This window comes from Scyliorhinus canicula, chromosome 9 (genome assembly GCF_902713615.1).
Source record: "Scyliorhinus canicula chromosome 9, sScyCan1.1, whole genome shotgun sequence".
Taxonomy (NCBI): domain Eukaryota; kingdom Metazoa; phylum Chordata; class Chondrichthyes; order Carcharhiniformes; family Scyliorhinidae; genus Scyliorhinus; species Scyliorhinus canicula.
The window spans coordinates 69,175,150-69,194,459 of record NC_052154.1 but is presented as its reverse complement, the minus strand read 5'-3'; the positions used below and the strand labels follow the sequence as shown (position 1 = coordinate 69,194,459).

Here is a 19,310-nt window from a genome sequence, read left to right as displayed (position 1 = left end):
GCAGTCATCTGCAAACATCCCCACTTCTGACCTTAGGATGGAAGGCAGGTCATTGATGAAGCAGCTGAAGATGGTTGGGCCTCGGACACTACCCTGATGGACACCTGCAGTGATGTCCTGGAGCTGAGATGATTGACCTCCAACCACCACAACCATCTTCCGTTGTGCCAGGTATGACTCCACCAATGGAGAGTTTTCTGCCTGATTCCCAGTGACTCCAGTTTTGCAAGGGCTCCTTGATGCCATACTCGGTCAAATGCTACCTTCGTGTCAAGGGCAATAACTCTCACCTCACCTCTGGCATTCAGCTCTTTTGTCCATGTTTGAACCAAGGCTGTAATGAGGTCAGGAGCTGAGTGACCCTGGGGGAACCCATACTGAGCACTTGTGAATTGCTGAGTAAGTGCCACTTGATAGCACTGTTGATGACTCCTATCACTTGCTGATGATGGAGAGTAGACTGATGGGGCGGTAATTGACTGGGTTGGATTTGTCCTGTTTCTTGTGTACAGTACACAACTGGGCAATTTTCCACATTGCTGGGTAGATGCTAGCTGTTGTAGCTGTACTGGAGCAGCTTGGCTAGAGGTGCGGCAAGTTCTGGAGCACAAGTCTTCAGTATGATTGCCAGACTATTATCAGAACACCATAGCCGTTGCAGTATCCAGTGCCATCAGCCGTTTCTTAACATCACGTGGAGTGAATCGTATTGGCTAAAGACTGACACCTGTGATGCTGGGTCTTCCGTGGAGACTGAGATGGATCATCCGCGCGGCACTTATGGCTGAAGATTGTTGCGAATGCCTCAGCCTTGTCTTTTACACATATGTGCTGGGCTCCTCCATCATTGAGGATGGGGATATTTGTGGAGTCTACTCTTCCAGTGGGTTGTTTAAAAATCCATCAACATTCAAGGCTGAATGTGGCAGGACTGCAGAGCTTAGACCTGATGCGTTTGTTGTGGAATCGCTTTGCTCTGTCTGTTACTTGCTTATGCTGTTTGGCACACAAGTAGTCCTGTGTTGTAGCTTCACCAAGATGACACCTAATTTTTCGGTATGCCTGATGTTGCTCCCGGCATGCTCTCCTGCAGTCTTCATTGAACCAGAGTTGATCCCCTGGCTTGGTGCTAATGGTAGAGTGGGGGATATGCTGGGCCACAAGGTTGCAGATTGTGGTTGAATACAATTTTGCTGCTGCTGCAGGTGGCCCACAACTCCTCATGGAATACCAGTCTTGAGTTGCTAAATATGTTCCAAGTTTATCCCATTTAGCATGGTAGTGGTGCCACACTACACGATGGAGGGTATTCTCAGTGTGAAGACGGGACATTGTCTCCACAAGGACTGTACGGTGGTCACTTCCACCGATACTGTCATGGACAGATGCAACTGCAGCAGGTAGCTTGGTGAGGAAGAGGTCAAGTGTGTTTTTCCCTCACCACTTGCTGCAGTCCCAGTCTAGCAGCTATGTCTTTTAGGACCTGGCCAATTTGGTCTGTGGTGGTACTGCCAAGCCACTCTTGGTGATGAACATTAAGTCCCCCACCCAGAGCATATTCTGCACTCTTGCCACCCTTCGTGCTTCCTCCAAGTGGTGTTCAACATGGACGATTACGGATTCAGCAGCTGATGGTGGCTGGTATGTGGTAATCAGCAGGAAGTTTCCTTGCCCATTTTTAACCTGAAGCCATGAGACTTTATGGGCTCCAGAGTCGATGTTGAGGACCCCCAGGACAACTCCCTCCTGACTGTCTACCACTGTGCCACCACCTCCTGCTGGGTCTGCCCTGCGGTGAGAAAAGGCATACCCAGGAATAGTGATAGTGCTGTCTGGGATGTTGTTTGTAAGGTATGATTCTGTGAGTATGACTATGTCAGGCTGTTGCTTAACTACTGTGAGGAAGCTCTCCCAACTTTGACACAAGCCCCCAGATGTTAGTAAGGAGGACTTTGTATGGTCGATGGGGGTGGGTTTGCTGTTGTCGTTTATGGGTAGTCCTTGCGGTTTCATTTCATTTTTGTGTTTTTGTCATGGTTGAATACAACTGACTAGGCCATTTCAGAGGGCATTGAAGAGTCAAGCCCATTGCTGTGGGTCTGGAGTCAAATATAGGCCAGACCAGGTAAGGATGGCAGATTTCCTTCCCAAAAGCACATTAATGAACCAGGTGGGTCCTTACGACAAGCGACAATGGTTTCATGGTTATTATTAGACGTTTAAAACCCCCCCCCCCCCCGATTTTAATATGTAGATTTTGCAAATGCTGCCGATGCAGGAAATCTAAGCTAAAAGCAAAATGCAGGAAATACTCAGCATTTCAGGCAGCATCTGTGGATGGAGAGAAACAAAAGCAAATGTTTCGGTTCAAGGTGACTGCAACAGTTCTGATGAAAAGTCACCTTGACCGAAAATGTTAACTCTGGATGGCTGTAGGTTAGGAAACAAAATTGTATTTGTTTCTTATTTATAGAAATGATGCGTGATGTTGCTCTTAAGCTACTTTTGAAACACTTTTCCCTGTAGATATTTAAGTGAATGTTCAGCTGAGCTCTAGCCTAATTGCATCCACACACACTTTTTCTAGCAGGGTGATTTGAATTGTGAGCAGAAGTGGAAAGCTTTGCTGACATTTCTATCTACCTTATCTCTGTTGATATTTCTACCCACCTCCCTGGGAACTACCTGTGTAGCTTTATTTTTAACAGTTTTTGGGTTGATGTCAGTGTGATTGCCTCTTGCAATTGACTGTCAGATATTTTGGGAAATGCATTATATTCCCATGATGGCCTGATCTTTCAAAATTAATTGTTGATTCTTGGAAATAGAATGCTGAAAACAAAATAAGATTCAGTTCTAAAAATAATCTACACAATGAACTCTGAGCATTTCACTGCAGGTTTACCAATTGGGGGTTTGCATTATTGCCACTGGTTTCAATGCAGCATTTCTTGCAGATGAACAATTAAACAATAAATTTTCTCTGAAAACCTGTCACAAATGATAATCCTGCAAGAATGAAGTTGCAGTGATGTGGAAAATAATTTAAAACTGAAAACAGGTAAGTTCTGTTGACCGAATCTGATTTATTAGTTCAACCTATTTGTGATGGTTAGATGTTTTTATTGCAGCAGTGGTGCAGGTAAAGATCTATTCACAGCATTTGTGTGGAGAGAATTTTTCCATGCTAGATTTATTTTGAAATTTATGAGTATTTCCCACAGCTCTCCACCAGCTCTTGTTCCAAAATTGGGAGAGCTGTCCCACAATCTAGACAAACAGCCTGACAGTCATACTCATGGAATCATACCTTGTGGACAATATCCCAAACACCATTATCAGCTGTTCCACTGACAGGACACCCAGCAGAGGTGGCAGCATAGTGGAGGGAGTTTGCCTGGGAATCCTCAAGCTCGACTCTGGACCTTATGCGGTCTCATGGTATCAGGCCAAACATAGACAAACCACACACCCCTCCCTCCTCGGTTGATGGATCAGTGCTCCTTCATGTTGAACACTGCTTGGAAGAAGCACCAAATGTGGCAAAGGTGCGGATTGTAACCTGGTTGGGGAACTTCAATGTCCATAAAAGTAGCTCAGTAGCACAGCTGGCGGAGTCCTCAATGACACAGCTGCTATGTTGGGTCTGTGGCAGGTGGGTGAGGGTACAACTAGCTTGATCTCATTCTCAAAAATTTACCTGTCACAGATGTATCTCCATGACAGTATTAGTAGCAGTGATCACCAGTCTTTCTGTTGATCAAATCACATCTTCATATTGAGGATACCGTCTGCTGTGTTGTGTGGCACACTACCACTGTGCTAAATGGGATAGATTTCTGACTGATCCAGCAACTCAAAACTGAGCATAATGAGCCGTCAGCAGCAGAATTGTGCAACCATAATCTATAACTTCATTGCCTGACACATTTCCTATTTTGTCATCAAGTTGGGGATCAATCCTGGTTCAACAAAATGTGCACGAGGACCTGCCAAGAGCAGCACCAGGCATACCTTTTAAAAAAAAAAAAAATAAAAAAATTTTAGAGTACCCAATTTGTCTGTCTTTCAAATTTTGGGGCAATTTAGCATGGCCAATCCACTTATCCTGCATATCTTTGGGTTGTGAGGGTGAAACCCACGCAAACATGGGGCGAATGTGCAAGCTCTACAGAGACAGTGACCTGGGGCCGGGATCAAACCCGGTTCCTCAGCACAGTGAGGCAGCTAACCACTGCGCCACTGGACTGCCCAGCACCAGTCATACCTAAACATATGCCCAGCACCAGGCATACCTAAACATAAGGGGCTGGTTTAGCTCACCAGGCTAAATCGCTGGCTTTTGAAGCAGATCAAGCAGGCCAGCAGCACGGTTCGATTCCCGTACCAGCCTTCCCGGACAGGCGCCGGAATGTGGCGACTAGGGGCTTTTCACAGTAACTTCATTGAAGCCTACTCGTGACAATAAGCGATTTTCATTTCATTTTTGGGGGCAGCAGGGTAGCATGGTGGTTAGCATAAATGCTTCACAGCTCCAGGGTCCCAGGTTCGATTCCCGGCTGGGTCACTGTCTGTGTGGAGTCTGCACGTCCTCCCCCTGTGTGCGTGGGTTTCCTCCGGGTGCTCCGGTTTCCTCCCACAGTCCAAAGATGTGCGGGTTAGGTGGATTGGCCATGCTAAATTGCCCGTAGTGTCCTAATAAAAGTAAGGTTGGGGGGGGGGGGGGGGTTGTTGGGTTACGGGTATAGGGTGGATACGTGGTTTGAGTGGGGTGATCATGGCTCGGCACAACATTGAGGGCCGAAGGGCCTGTTCTGTGCTGTACTGTTCTATGTTCTATAAGGTGTGACTTTGTGAATCTACAACATGGGGCTAATTGTAAGCCAAACAGTAGAAGCAGCATGCAACAGACAGCTGAATAATTCCACAAATCAATGGATCAGGTCCGGGCACATCTCATTGTGAATGTGGTGGACAATTGAGCTAGCAAGAGGAGAGGACTCCACAAATATCCCCATCCTCCATGATGGGGGAGTCGAGTACATCAGTGCAATATATAGCGCTGAAGCACTTGCAACCATCTTCGACCAGAAGTGCTCGATTGATGATCCATCTCTGCCTTCTAATATCGCCAGCATCATAGATGCCAGTCTTCAGCCAATTTACTTCACTTAACATGATATCCAGAAACTGCTGAAGGCACTGGATACTACAAAGGTTATGGGCCCTGACAACATTCTGGTAATAGCACTAAAAACATTTGTGTTCAAGAATAAGCCATTAACCAAGCTGTTCCTGGGCAGCTGCAACATTGGAATCTACCAGCAAGGTGAAAAATTTCTCGGGTCTGCCCAATTCACACAGAACACTTGACCATTAGTGAAGTGTTGGAAGGTGTCGTTGATAGTGCTATCAAACGGCACTTAACTGCAATATTTTCAAATTAATTTGAGGGATATGGGCATCACGACAAGGTTAGCATTTATTGCCCATCCCTAATTGCTCTATGTGGTTGTGAACTGCCGCCTTAAACAGCTGCAGTCCACCAATGCTTGGTTTTGCTCCTATTAGGATAACTTGGCTGCTGACCTCATTACAGCCTTGGTCCAAACATGGGCAAAAGAGCTGAACTGCAGAGGTGAGATTGTCTGCCCTTTGACGTCAAGGCAGCATTTGATCAAATATGATATCAAGAAGGTTTGGCAAAATTGGAGCCACTGGGAATTGGGGAAAACTCTCCACTGGTTGGAATCATAACTAGCACGAGGTCAATGGTCATGATTGTTGGCCATCAGCCGTCAACACCAGGTCAACACTGCAGTTCCTCAGGGTAGTGTCCTAGCCCCAATAATCTTCAGCTGCTTTATCAATGACCTTCCCTATGAAGGTCAGAAGTGGGGCTGTTCAGTGCCATTCACAACTCAAAATACTGAAGTGGTCCACACCCATAAGCAGCAAAACCTAGACAACCTTCCGGCTTTGGCTAATGAGTGGCAAGTTGCATTCACGTCAGAAAAATGTGAGGCAATGACCCTGTGAACAATAGAGAATCCAACCACTTCCCCATGACATTCAGTGGCATTACAATCGCTGAATCCCCCTTCTATCAACATCCTGGGGATACCATTGATTAGAAACTTTTTAAAAAAAATAATTTTTATTGAAAAATTTTGTATTTATACAACAACAACGAACCATAATAAAATACCAAAAATAACAATAATAATAGCAATCATAAACATTCGCCCCACCTCCATGAACAACACAGCATATTGACAATGCAAATTAACACAATATTAAGTTACATAATAGAAACTACAATAAGGAACACCCCCCCCCCCCCCCCCCCCCCCCCCCCCCCCCCCCCCCGGAAAAGGCTGCCATCATTTATAGAACCCTTGTATTGAACCTCTCAGGGCAAATTTGACCCTTTCCAATTTTATAAATCCCGCCATGTCACTGAACCAGGTCTCCACACTTGGGGGCCTCGCATCCTTCCACTGCAGCAAGATCCTTCGTCGGGCTACCAGGGACACAAAGGCAAGGACACCGGCCTCTTTCGCCTCTTGCACTCCCGGCTCTACCGCAACTCCAAAAATCGCGAGTCCCCACCCTGGTTTGCCCCTGGATCCAACCACCCTCGACACCGTCTCCGCCACCCCCTTCCAGAATTCTTCCAATGCTGGGCATGCCCAGAACATATGGGCGTGGTTCGCTGGACTCCCCGAACATCTGGTGCACCTGTCCTCACCCGCAAAGAACCTACTCATCCTAGTCCCGGACATGTGGCCCGGTGCAGCACCTTAAATTGGATGAGACTAAGCCTCGCACATGAGGAGGAAGAGTTGACTCTCTCCAAGGCATACGCCCAAGTCCCGTCCTCTATCTGCTCCCCGAGTTCCTCCTCCCATTTAGCCTTCAGCTCCTCCACTGACGACTCCTCCACTGACGACTCCTCCACCTCCTGTATTACCTTATAGATGTCAGACACCTTCCCCTCTCCGACCCACACCCCCGAAAGCACTCTGTCCATCGTCCCCCGCGAGGGCAGCAAAGGGAATCCCTCTACCTGTCGCCTAGCAAACGCCTTTACCTGTAAGTATCTGAACATGTTCCCTTGGGGAAGCCCAAATTTATCTTCCAGTTCCCCCAGGCTCGCAAACCTCCCGCCAATAAACAGGTTCCTCAATTTACTGATGCCCGCCCTTTGCCACCCCCTAAATCCCCTATCTCTGTTCCCTGGGATGAACCGATGATTGCCACCCAATGGAGCCTCCATCGAGCCCCGTTTCCCCCCTCTGCCGACTCCACTGTCCCCAGATTCTTAGGGTCGCCGCCACCACCGGGCTCGTGGTAAACCTCTTAGGGGAGAGCGGCAATGGTGCCGTTACCATGGCGCCCAGGCTCGTACCTTTACATGACGCCATCTCCATTCTTTTCCACGCCGCCCCTCCCCCCATAATCACCCATTTACGCACCATTGACACATTGGCCGCCCAATAGTACCCCAAAAGGTTGGGCAGCGCCAGCCCGCCTCTATCCCTCCCTCGCTCCAGGAACACCCTCTTCACTCTCGGAGTCCCATGTGCCCACACAAAGCTCAAGATACTGCTAGTCACTCTCCTAAAGAAGGCCCTGGGGATAAAGATGGGCAGGCACTGAAAGAGGAACAAGAACCTCGGAAGCGCCATCATTTTGACGGACTGCGCCCTCCCTGCCAACGACAATGGCAGCATGTCCCACCTCTTGAACTCCTCCTCCATCTGATCTACAAATCTGGTGAAATTATGTTTGTGAAGAGTCCCCCAGTCCCTGGCCACCTGCACCCCCAGGTACCTAAAGCTCTCCCCTGCCAGCCTAAGCGGGAGCATACCAATTCCTTCCTCCTGGTCTCCAGGGTGCACCACAAACACCTCACTCTTTCCTAAATTTAGTTTATAACCTGAAAAAGTCCCAAACTCAGCTAGCAGCTCCATCAGCCCTGGCATCCCTCCCACCGGGTCCGCCACATACAGTAACAGGTCATCGGCATACAATGACACCCTATGTTCCTCCCCACCTCGCACCAAACCTCGCCACCTCTCTGAATCCCTCAACGCTATCGCCAGCGGCTCGATTGCCAGTGCAAACAACAAGGGGGACAGGGGGCAACCCTGCCTGGTCCCTCGGTAAAGCCGGAAGTACTCCGACCTCCTCCCATTCGTGGCCACGCACGCCATCGGGGCCTCGTATAGCAGCCTCACCCATCTAATAAACCCTTCACCAAATCCAAATCTGCCCAACACCTCCCATAAGTACCCCCACTCCACTCTATCGAAGGCCTTCTCCGCATCCAGCGCCACCACTATCTCTGCTTCCCCCTCAATCGCCGGCATCATGATGACATTCAACAATCTCCGCACATTCGTGTTCAGCTGCCTTACCTTTACAAAACCTGTCTAGTCCTTGTGTACAACCCCTGGCACACAGTCCTCTATCCTGGTGGGCAGGATTTTTGCCAGCACCTTGGCATCTACGTTGAGGAGAGATATGGGCCTGTATGAACCACACTGCTGGGGGTCCTTCTCCCTCTTTAAAATTAACGAGATCAGCGCCCGCGACATCGTCGGGGGCAAATTCCCCCCTTCCCACGCTTCATTAAGTGTCCGCACCAGCAAGGGGCCCACTAGGTCCATTGATTAGAAACTTAACTACGCTAGCCATATAATTGCTCTGGCTATAAGAGCAGGTCAGAATGTGGGAATTCTGCTGTGAGCAGCATCACCAGAAAACTCCCCAAAAAGCACAAATGAGTGGTATAATGGAATACACTTCAGCCTGGAAAAGTGCCGCTCCAGTAACACTCGTGATGCTTGATTGGCATACCATCCACCACCGTCCACATTCACTGCCTCCACCACCAATGAACGCACATTGACAGCAATGGACTGTCTACAAGATACACTGACGACTCAGCAAGGCTTCCTCAACAGCATCCTCCAAACCACTGACTTCTACCACCTACAGTGAACATGGGGATCAGATGCATAGGACCACCACCTGCACATTCCCCTCCAAGCCCCAACCACCCACTATGGTGTCGCTGGATCAAAATTCTGGAAATGTCATCTAACAGTATTTTGATGTGGACATGCCGGCATTGGACTGGGGTGAGCATAGTTCTTTGAGGTTGTAACAAGTCGGGTGGATGTTGGGGAACCAGTGACTGGAATATGTTTGGATTTCCAAAAGGCATTCAATAAAGTGCCACATAGAAGGTCACTGCACAAAATGAGAGCTCATGGTGTTGGGGGATAATATATTGGCATGGATAGAGGTTTGGTTAACTAACAGGAAACAGGGTCGGGATAAATGAGTCATTGTTAGGTTGGCAAATAACTAGTGAAATACCTCCGAGATCAGTGCAGGGACCTCAACTATTTAGAATTTGTATTCGTGACTTGGACAAAGGCAGAGTGTACTGTTGCCAAGTTTGCTAACTATGCAAAGATGGGTAAGAATACAAATTGAGGAGCATGCATAGAGGCTGCAAAGGATATAGGTAGGCTATTTGAGTTGACAAAAATTTGGGCAGTGGAGTATTATGTTTCAAAAAAAAAGTGAACGTGTCCACTTTACAAAGTGTAGAAAAGCAGAATATTAAATTGAGAGATTGCTTATGCTGCCATACAGACGATTCTGAGTTTCCTTATACATGAATCACAAAAAGATAGCAGTTTGCCTTCCTAATTATATGAACTATGAAAGTAGGGAAGTCTGACTGCAACTGAATAGTGAATTGGTGAGACTGTACCTGCAGTACTCCAACCTTATTTAAAGAAGGATATACTTGCATTGGTGGCAGGCCAGAGAAAGTTGACAAAGCTGAGTGTCTTTGACAAAACATTAAGCATGTTGGGCCTATATTCATTGGATTAACATGTGAGGGGACTTGATGGGGTGGATGCTCAGAGGATGTTTCCCTTTGGGGTGTCTAGAATTGATGGGCACAGTTTAAAAGAGTCTCCCATTTAACAGAGTTTTTTCTTTCTTTTTTTAAATTTAGAGTGCCCAATTAATTTTTTCCAATTGAGGGGCAATTTAGCGTGCTCAATCCATCTAGCTTGCACATCTTTGGGTTGTCAGGGGCGAAACCCACGCAAACATGGGGAGAATGTGCAAACTCCACACGGGCAGTAACCCAGATCCGGGATCGAATCTTGGACCTCGGCACCATGAGGCAACAGGGCTAACCCGCTGTGCCACTGTGCTGCCCTTCATTTAACAGAGTTGAGGAGGAATTTCTTTTTTTTTGAGGGTCATTAATCTTTGAAATTATTACACCCTCATGGAAGCTCTGCCTTGAATGTATTAAGATATTTGAAGTACAGAGAAATTGAGGGTTATGGGAGGCAGTCGCCAAAGTGGAGTTAAGGCTGTAATCAGATCAACCATTATCTTATTGAATGGCAGAGCAGGTTGAAGGAGCCTGAATGGCTTACTCCTCTTAAGATCTCAGGAAGTACTTTACTGAATGAAAACTAGAAGTACCCATAAAGATATCCTTGGCTGAGATGAAATACAAACACTGGCAGTGCTTAATTAAATGGGGGTGATTTTACTGCGTCAGCGTATCTGTTGAAACCTCAATCCATAAAACATAGTACACTCCTGGCCAATCTTCCACTGCCCATTAACTTGAGGTCATCCAGAACTGCCAATGTCATATCTCTAAACTAAGCTCTATTGCTCATCCAACTTGGTTAAAGTTTTGCCCTGTTAAACCATTAAGATTTTTTTTCATGTGCATTCTGGCATCTAAAGTTTTGTTTCTGCTGTCAAGTTTATCATAATTCTGGATCATGTAGTTACAGTAGTGAGACATAAAGACCGTTCTCTACTGTTACTTCATCTTGGCTGAAACATTAGTAGAGCATTAGAATTGGGTTAAGGCAGGGAATACTGATATCTGGTGAGTCCTGTTAAAATTTGAACATAAATGGAAGAAAAACACTTGTTCACACAATCTTGGCTTGGATATAGAGGTAGTTTAAGGTGTCAAGGGGTTATGGAAAGGAGTGAAAATATAGAACATAGAGTGCAGAAGGAGGCCATTCGGCCTATCAAATCTGCACCAACCACTTAAGCCCTCACTTCCACCCTATCCCTGAAACCCAATAACCCCTCCTAACCTTTTTGGTCACTAAGGGTAATTTATCATGGTCAATCCACCTAACCTGCACGCCTTTGGACAGTGGGAGGAAGCCGCAGCACTCAGAGGAAACCCACGCAGACAAGGGGAGAACGTGCAGACTCCGCACAGACAGTGACCCAGCGGGGAATTGAACCTGGGACCCTGGCGCTGTGAAGCCATAGTGCTAACCACTTGTGCTACCGTGCTGCCCAAATATATGCAATATAATTTCTAATACTGCTCTTGAGTAAAGATATTGTATTTTGACATGTTGTTTTTGATATTGCGAAGAAAATTCTGTATTGAAAATGTTATTTTGCCATGTTTGTCTTGTGCCTTGCACAGTCAGAATTCTAGGTAGGGTATCTGCTTCTCTAGCTTTTACTACAATACTAAGTGTTTTGTCTCTAGTCTCCAGGCAATTCTTGCTCGCTGTTCAAGACCAGAAGCTCGGGTAACACGGGTTGAAAAATCCTTGCAGATAATCCAGTCATTTCTTTTGGCAACTGAACAAAAACCACAGTAGCAGCACAATTTGCAAATGGTCTACCAAAAAACTGCAGTCCCAGTCTTGTCACGAGGTGGTTAGTTCCTTTTAGACTGTAGAGGATACAGTGTATTTTAAGATGGATCGAAGCTGATGAACAAAGCAGCAGGAGAAATCATGGGAGATTTGTGAAGGAAACTACAGAGGAAATCCATGTAATTAATCAACAGAAGCATTTATAGCCAGTGTTGTCATACTGTACTCTCAAATCTGTCTTTCAGAGTGGAAAAAGTACTTGGATATTTGAAAATATTTAAATAGACAGAACTTAATGTGTAAACAATCGCACTAAAGGATCCAATATAGCACTCAGTAAATACTATATCTTGGCAATCTATTTGGTAATGGTGATTGCTTCCATGTTGTGTAGGAAAGAATATTTGCATTTTTAACTTTAATTGTGATTATCTTTATGAAGTGTGAGGGATGAGTCATGATTTGAACTAGCAGTCATTTCAATTATGCTGCCCATTAATTACATTTACGAATTAATTTTTGCTGAGATGATTGGGGTAGGTGAAAAATCTGCTTGTACTCAGCTATGTAAACTGTGTGCTATAAAATTCAGTTGATCAAAAATGAATTTGCATGCTGCAATTTAAGCAAGTGAACAGAAAGAAAACTGAAAATCTTAAGAACCTTATCTGATGAAAAGGATCCCCCACCCCACCTAAAACTTCACATTACTTAGGCTCAGGGGTGGTCACTTGAGGGCTGGAAAATTACACCCTTGTGTAAAGATAAGCTCAGCAATGACAGGTCAATCTGTTTAACTTTGTTGGTGAGGAATCTTCTGGAAAGAATAGTTCAGGCCAAAACCTATAGTCACGTGGACAAATGCAGGGGAAATGATGTTCAAAAAAACTCGAGTCAGTTAGTTAAAGAGGCAACAGAGAAGGTTTATGAGGGCAATGCTGTTGATGTGTGCATGGAGTTCTGAAAGGCGTTTGATGCAGTGCCACACAACAGACTTGTAAGTAAAGTGAAAGCTGATGGAATAAAAGGGACTTTTATAAAGTAGCAAGATGGATACAGAATTGGCTGAGCAACAGGAAATTGAGAGTGTGGTCGATGGATTTATTTTGTCCATGCCGAAGGTTTAGCAGTGAAGTTTCCAAAATTCTGTTGACCTTAAACACAATTCAATTTCAGCATCCAGAATCCAGGGCTTCATTTAAAAAAAAAAAAAATAATTTTTATTGAAAATCTTTTACAAAATATATAACAACAAACAGTAACAAACAATAATAAATCAACATAATAAGCATAACACCCCCAAGACCGTAACAACGCATATATCAAGCCCCCCCACCCCCCCAAACCCGGTAAACAACAAGAAAACGTGAAAATAAATTAAATTAAATAAACATAGTCAACACCCTCCCCCTCCCCCCCCGGGTTGCTGCTGCTGCTGACCTAGTTCCCTATCGTTGAGCCAGAAAATCGAGGAAAGGCTGCCACCGCCTAAAGAACCCTTGTACCGATCCCCTCAGGGCGAATTTGACCGTCTCCAGCTTAATAAAACCCGCCATGTTATTGATCCAGGTCTCCACGCTTGGGGGTTTCGCATCCTTCCACTGTAGCAAGATCTCCGCCGGGCTACTAGGGACGCAAAGGCCAAAACACCGGCCTCTCTCCCCTCCTGCACTCCCGGCTCCACCGCAACCCCAAAAATCGCGAGTCCCCAGCCTGGCTTGACCCTGGATCCTATCACCCTCGACACCGTCCTCGCCACCCCCTTCCAGAACTTCTCCAGTGCCGGGCATGCCCAGAACATATGGGCATGGATCGCTGGACTCCCCGAACACCTGACACACCTGTCTTCGCCCCCAAAGAACCTACTCATCCTAGTCCCGGACATATGGGCCCGGTGCAGCACCTTGAATTGGATGAGGCTAAGCCGCGCACATGAGGAGGAAGAGTTAACCCTCTCCAGGGCATCCACCCATGTCCCATCCTCGATCTGCTCCCCCAGCTCCCCCTCCCACTTAGCCTTCAGCTCCTCTACTGACGCCTCCTCCACCTCCTGCATTACCTTGTAGATATCAGATACCTTCCCATCCCCGACCCAGACACCCGAAAGCACCCTGTCCCTCGCCCCCCTCGCGGGCAGCCAAGGGAATCCCTCCACCTGCCGCCTGGCAAACGCCTTTACCTGCAGGTACCTGAACATGTTCCCCGAGGGGAGCTCAAATTTCTCCTCCAATTCTCCCAGGCTCGCAAACCTCCCGTCAATGAACAGGTCCCTCCGCTTTCTGATGCCCGCTCTGTGCCACCCCAGGAACCCTCCATCAATGTTCCCCGGGACGAACCGATGGTTCCCCCTTAGCGGAGCCTCCATCGAGCCCGCCACTTCCCCCCCTATGTCGCCTCCACTGCCCCCAAATCTTGAGTGTAGCCGCCACCATCAGACTCGTGGTATACCTCATAGGATGGACCGACAACGGCGCCATTACCAGGGCCCCCAGGCTTGTGCCTCCACAGGAAGCCATCTCCAACCTTTTCTATGCTGCCCCCTCCCCCTCCATCACCCACTTGCGCACCATCGACACATTGGCTGAATCCAGGGCTTCATTAATAGGGACATAAAGCAAGGGGGTTATCAACTGCTCCCTCAACCGGTCCCTCTGCTCCAGCATCCCCATTGTACATTTTATATTGTCTCTCCTTGTTCTTTCTACCAAAATAGATCACTTCACATTTCCCTGCTTTGAACTTCATGTACCATCAACCAGCCTGCCCATTCCCCAACCTGCCCATGTCCCTTTAAAATTTGATATCATCACTATCCTCCTCAGTGGCAGCACGTTTGCACAGTGGTTTGCATTGCTTTTCTTTGGCGATTAGGCTGAGGGACAATTTATGGAGGTATTCAAAATAATGGTCTGGGCAGAGTCGATACCGTTTCTCAAAGGATAGAGAAGGAGCGGGCACAGATTTAATGTAATTAGCGAGGAAGTGTGCAATAACCTGTAGTAACCTGCACAGGACTCATCCAGCTGGGGATGATTGTTCCCGTGCTCAATTGAACTGAGTTAACCCAGCATGAGCATAAAAGGCAGGCAGCTGAAGAGGAATGAGGCCCTGGTGAAAGGTAACCGGGCCCTGTGAATGTATGATGCTGTTGCTGAAATAAAGGACTTTTCAGAAGCTTGTTCGACTCCCCTGGCTTTATCGCAAAGTGGAAGTGCTACTTGTGTGGGTGCGAGAAGGTTGGGGGGGGAGAGGGGAGGGGAGAGAGAGACAGACAGACAGAACGAGCTGGGAATGGTACTTGGTGAGTTGCTCATTTGAGAGCCGGTGCAGTCACAATTGGACATATAACTGCTGCCTGCACTATTAGAATTCTGTGATTCTATGATTATCCCTGCAAGTTGTCTTCAATTTTCTAAGCAAAAAAAGTATATTTGAGCAATATGTTGAATAACATTTTCTTCTTTGTTTCTTTCAGTGACCAAGAACCTCCATATTCAATGATCACCTTGCACGAAATGGCAGAGACAGGTAACTACAGGACTGAAAAAAAAATACAAAGCCCCACAAACTGAGACAGAGATGGAATAACATTCACTAATTTTATCAATGTCATCACATGATTTTATTGGGGAATAATGAAGTCCAATTTAAGGTCAGCCCATCTTTTTCTTCCTGTAATTCAACATACTTTTAAGGCTCACTTGGTTAAGTGGGAAGTCCAGTGATACTGCTCTGAATCTGATTAAATAAACAAGCAACTGTCAATGATTTTGCCTCCCTGTGAAGCATTACCTGAAACAAAAAAGATGAGAACTGGGTTTCCTTAATCCTTTTGTCTTTTTAAAACCTCATCAACATCTGACCATATGACTGACCCCAACTTATCCAGGGATGTTGATGTGAACTGTGACTCTACTCCTGTGGCTAAGAGCAGGTATCACTACTTAAGACAGGGTGGGTACTGGGATCTCACTGGTTTGTGCAATTCAGCTTTGCATTAGATCAACTTGGTACTTGAGGACTGCCTTGACTAAAAATTGCTGAGGTGGGGTGGGATGTGTGGTGGGAGGAGGGAAAACTTGGGAATCCTAAATGTAAGAAATAGTTGCAAATAACATTCATAAAATTGAACAAACGTGCAGTTGTATGCGCATTACCAAAAGTTACAAATGTGTAGCTCCCGCAATGATCGAAAAGGTTGATTTTTTTATTTCCCCTTTGCTTTCCCATTTATAATTGGGCAGCACAGTGGGTAGCACTATTGCTTCACAGCGCCGGGGTCCCAGTTTCGATTTCCGCCTTAGGTCACTGTCTTTGTGGAGTCTGCACTTTCTTCCTGTGTCTGTGCGGGTTTCCTCCGGGTGCTCCGGTTTCCTCTCTCAAGTCCTGAAAGACGTGCTTGTTAAGTGAATTGGACGTTCTGAATTCTCCCTCTGTGTACCCAAACAGGCGTGGGGACTTTTCACCGCAACCTCGTTGCAGTGTTGTTAGCCTACTTGTGACAAAAAAGATTATTATATATCTAGCTTTTGTCTGAATCATATTGAAATTCATTTTATTTAGGAGAACTAAGAAAATAAGTTATTGGGCATGTATTTTTCTGATAACTTTAGTGTGGAAATTTTAAAATCAGCTTTTGGACCATGCTACCTAAACTAAGAATAAAATTGTTGAAGAGGAAATGATTTACTGATAATTTCACAGCATGGATGTCTGCCATTTTGTCCAACGGGTTGGTGCTTTTTCATCTCTCCCTATCAATATCTCCGTCTATTTTTCTCACTAATGTATTTACCTTGCCCTTAAATACATCTATGCTTTTGCTTCAGCTACTTCATGTGGTAAAATGAAGAGCATTTATTTAATCACGTGAAATTTAATCCAATTGAAATTTGTTGCAATGCATGCCACAACATTTTTGGTGTCCTTAACAGTGAAACATTGGGTTTTATTCAGCTGTGATGCGGGGTTGACGGGTGCCAAAGTGGAATTGCCAACTTGCAAACAAGCTTATAACACAAAATGGTGCTATTAGGGCAGCACGGTGGCCTAGTGGTTAGCACAGCTGCCTCACGGCGCTGAGGTCCCAGGTTCGATCCCGGCTCTGGGTCACTGTCCGTGTGGAGTTTGCACATTCTCCCCGTGTCTGCGTGGGTTTCGCCCCCACAACCCAAAAATGTGCAGAGTAGGTGGATTGGTGTCACTAAATTGGCCCTTAATTGGAAAAAAATAATTGGGTACTCTTATATAAAAAATAAAAAATTTTTTAATGGTGCTATCGTGTGATCTTTTTATTGAGTCACCCGAGTGATGCCTGGGATATTCTCAGCAGCAACTAAATGTGACTTTGTGTTTAACTGCTAAATAATTGCCTGCTTCAAATTGGCATTCCTGTTGAACTTTTATATATAATATACTTAACATTTGAAACAAAATAGACACGTTGCTCTCAATCATATTCTATCTTTGATGTCCTCAACCGTTAAAGCTTGGAGCATTGCAATGCTTTCTATTGCCTCTGCATTTGTCCAGAGAAGTTCTGCAAATCTCAAACGGGAAATTTGATCAGCTTTGAAACAGTGTTCCAGAGCAACCTTTTTTCGGAGCAAATAAATAATGTTGTAGTAACAGTAACCGTGGCTTCCTTTGTTGATATGGATCAGTGGTGCAAATGAAAATGCTATCAATTTCTTACAGGAATTGCTGTTGCTGAACCTAATCTTCAAGTATGCATTGTGTTTTTATGTTTGTTTTTAATCTGGAAAATTAAATTCCTTTTTGAGGAAAAGAAATTTGGGATGAATGGCCTTCCGTTCAGGAAAATTCCTTTCGATCAGTGCATAACATAGTCAGTGTGGAAGCAATACAGACTAGAAGATTCTTGGGATGGATGCCATCTCATTGTTGAAGTTAATCTCTGGCAGAACATCAATGAGGGTGCTATGGCAGCAAGACTTTGCATTAAGGAGTTGGGAAGTTCCCTCTGGTTTCTGCCCCTGATAGCTACCAACCTATCTGTGACTGAGCATTGGTGCCGATAACATCAAACTTGCATGTGACATGCGAGAACCAAATAGCTTGTTAATGCTCACTCCCCATCTTTAATGTCTGAAGAATATGAATGTGTATTCTTAGGAGATGTGCAGGAAAGCACTTCTTGATCTTGTGATTGAAAGAAGTTCATTGATGAAGCAGCTATGCTGGTTAGGCAAGGGCACGACACTGAGGGGATTCTGTAGCGATGTCATAGAACTGAGATGATTTTTATTTTTTTATTATTTTTTTTAAAAATTTAGATTACCCAATATTTTTTCCAATTAAGGGGCAATTTAGCATGGCCAATCCACCTACTCTGCACATTTTTGGGTTGTGGGGGCGAAACCCACGCAGACACGGGGAGAATGTGCAAACTCCACAGTGACCCAGAGCCGGGATCGAACCTGGGACCTCAGCGCCGTGAGGCGGTTGTGCTAACCACTAGGCCACCGTGCTACCCTATAGAACTGAGATGATTGACCTTCGACAACCACACCATCCTTTTGTGCTAGGTATGACTCCAATCAGCAGGGAGTTCCATTGATTTCAATTTTTAACAAAGCTTCTTGTTGCCACTCTTGGTCTCTTGATATCAAAGGCAGTCACTTTCTCGCCTCATGAATTCGGCTCTTTTGCCTATAGAACATAGAACAGTACAGCACAGAACAGGCCCTTCGGCCCTCGATGTTGTGCTGAGCCATGATCACCCTACTCAAACCCACGTATCCACCCTATACCCGTAACCCAACAACCCCCCCCTTAACCTTACTTTTTAGGACACTACGGGCAATTTAGCATGGCCAATCCACCTAACCCGCACATCTTTGGACTGTGGGAGGAAACCGGAGCACCCGGAGGAAACCCACGCACACACGGGGAGGACGTGCAGACTCCGCACAGACAGTGGCCCAGCCGGGAATCGAACCTGGGACCCTGGAGCTGTGAAGCATTTCTGCTAACCACCATGCTACCGTGCTGCCCTATGTTTGCATGAAGGCTGTAATGAGGTCAGGAGCTGGGTGAACCTGTTGGAATTCAAACTGATATCAGTAAATGGATTATTGCTGAGTAAGTGCCACTTGACCACTGTCGACGATATTTTTTTATCACCTTTGCTGATGATTGAGAGTGGGCTGATGGGGCAATAATTGGACGGGCTGTATTTGTCCTTTTTTTTTGTGGACAGGACCTACATGAACTATTTTCCATTGCAGGGTAGATGCCAATGTTGCAGCTGTACTGGAACAGCTTGGCTGAGAGGACAGATAATTCTGGAGCATAAATTTTGAGTAATATTGAGCACTATTGCTGAAATGTTGGCAGGGTCAATGGCTTTTGCAGTGTATAAATGATTCCTACTGAATAACCTGTAATCTTTAACACAATTCTATATCGGAGTAAATGTTGTAAACAATCTGTTGAAACGTATTTTTCTGTGTGGCAAAAAGCATACATATTTATAAAAAGAATGTTATCAGCACACAAGGAGCCTTTCAGGTCTGTGGCCAGATCTCTGCAAGAGTAGTTCAGCTCGTCCTTCCTCTATCTCTCTCTCTCTCTCTCTCTCTCTCTCTCTCT

General features: G+C 45.8%; 1 protein-coding gene across 1 annotated transcript in view; it reads left to right on the top strand.

The window, feature by feature from the left end:
- rspry1 (ring finger and SPRY domain containing 1) overlaps nucleotides 1–19,310 on the top strand; it is a 99,220-nt gene that overhangs the window by 11,417 nt on the left and 68,493 nt on the right. The window contains exon 2 of the mRNA XM_038806861.1: nucleotides 15,172–15,224. Within this exon, the coding sequence (XP_038662789.1) occupies nucleotides 15,172–15,224 (53 nt within the window). The remainder of the gene's footprint in view (nucleotides 1–15,171; nucleotides 15,225–19,310) is intronic.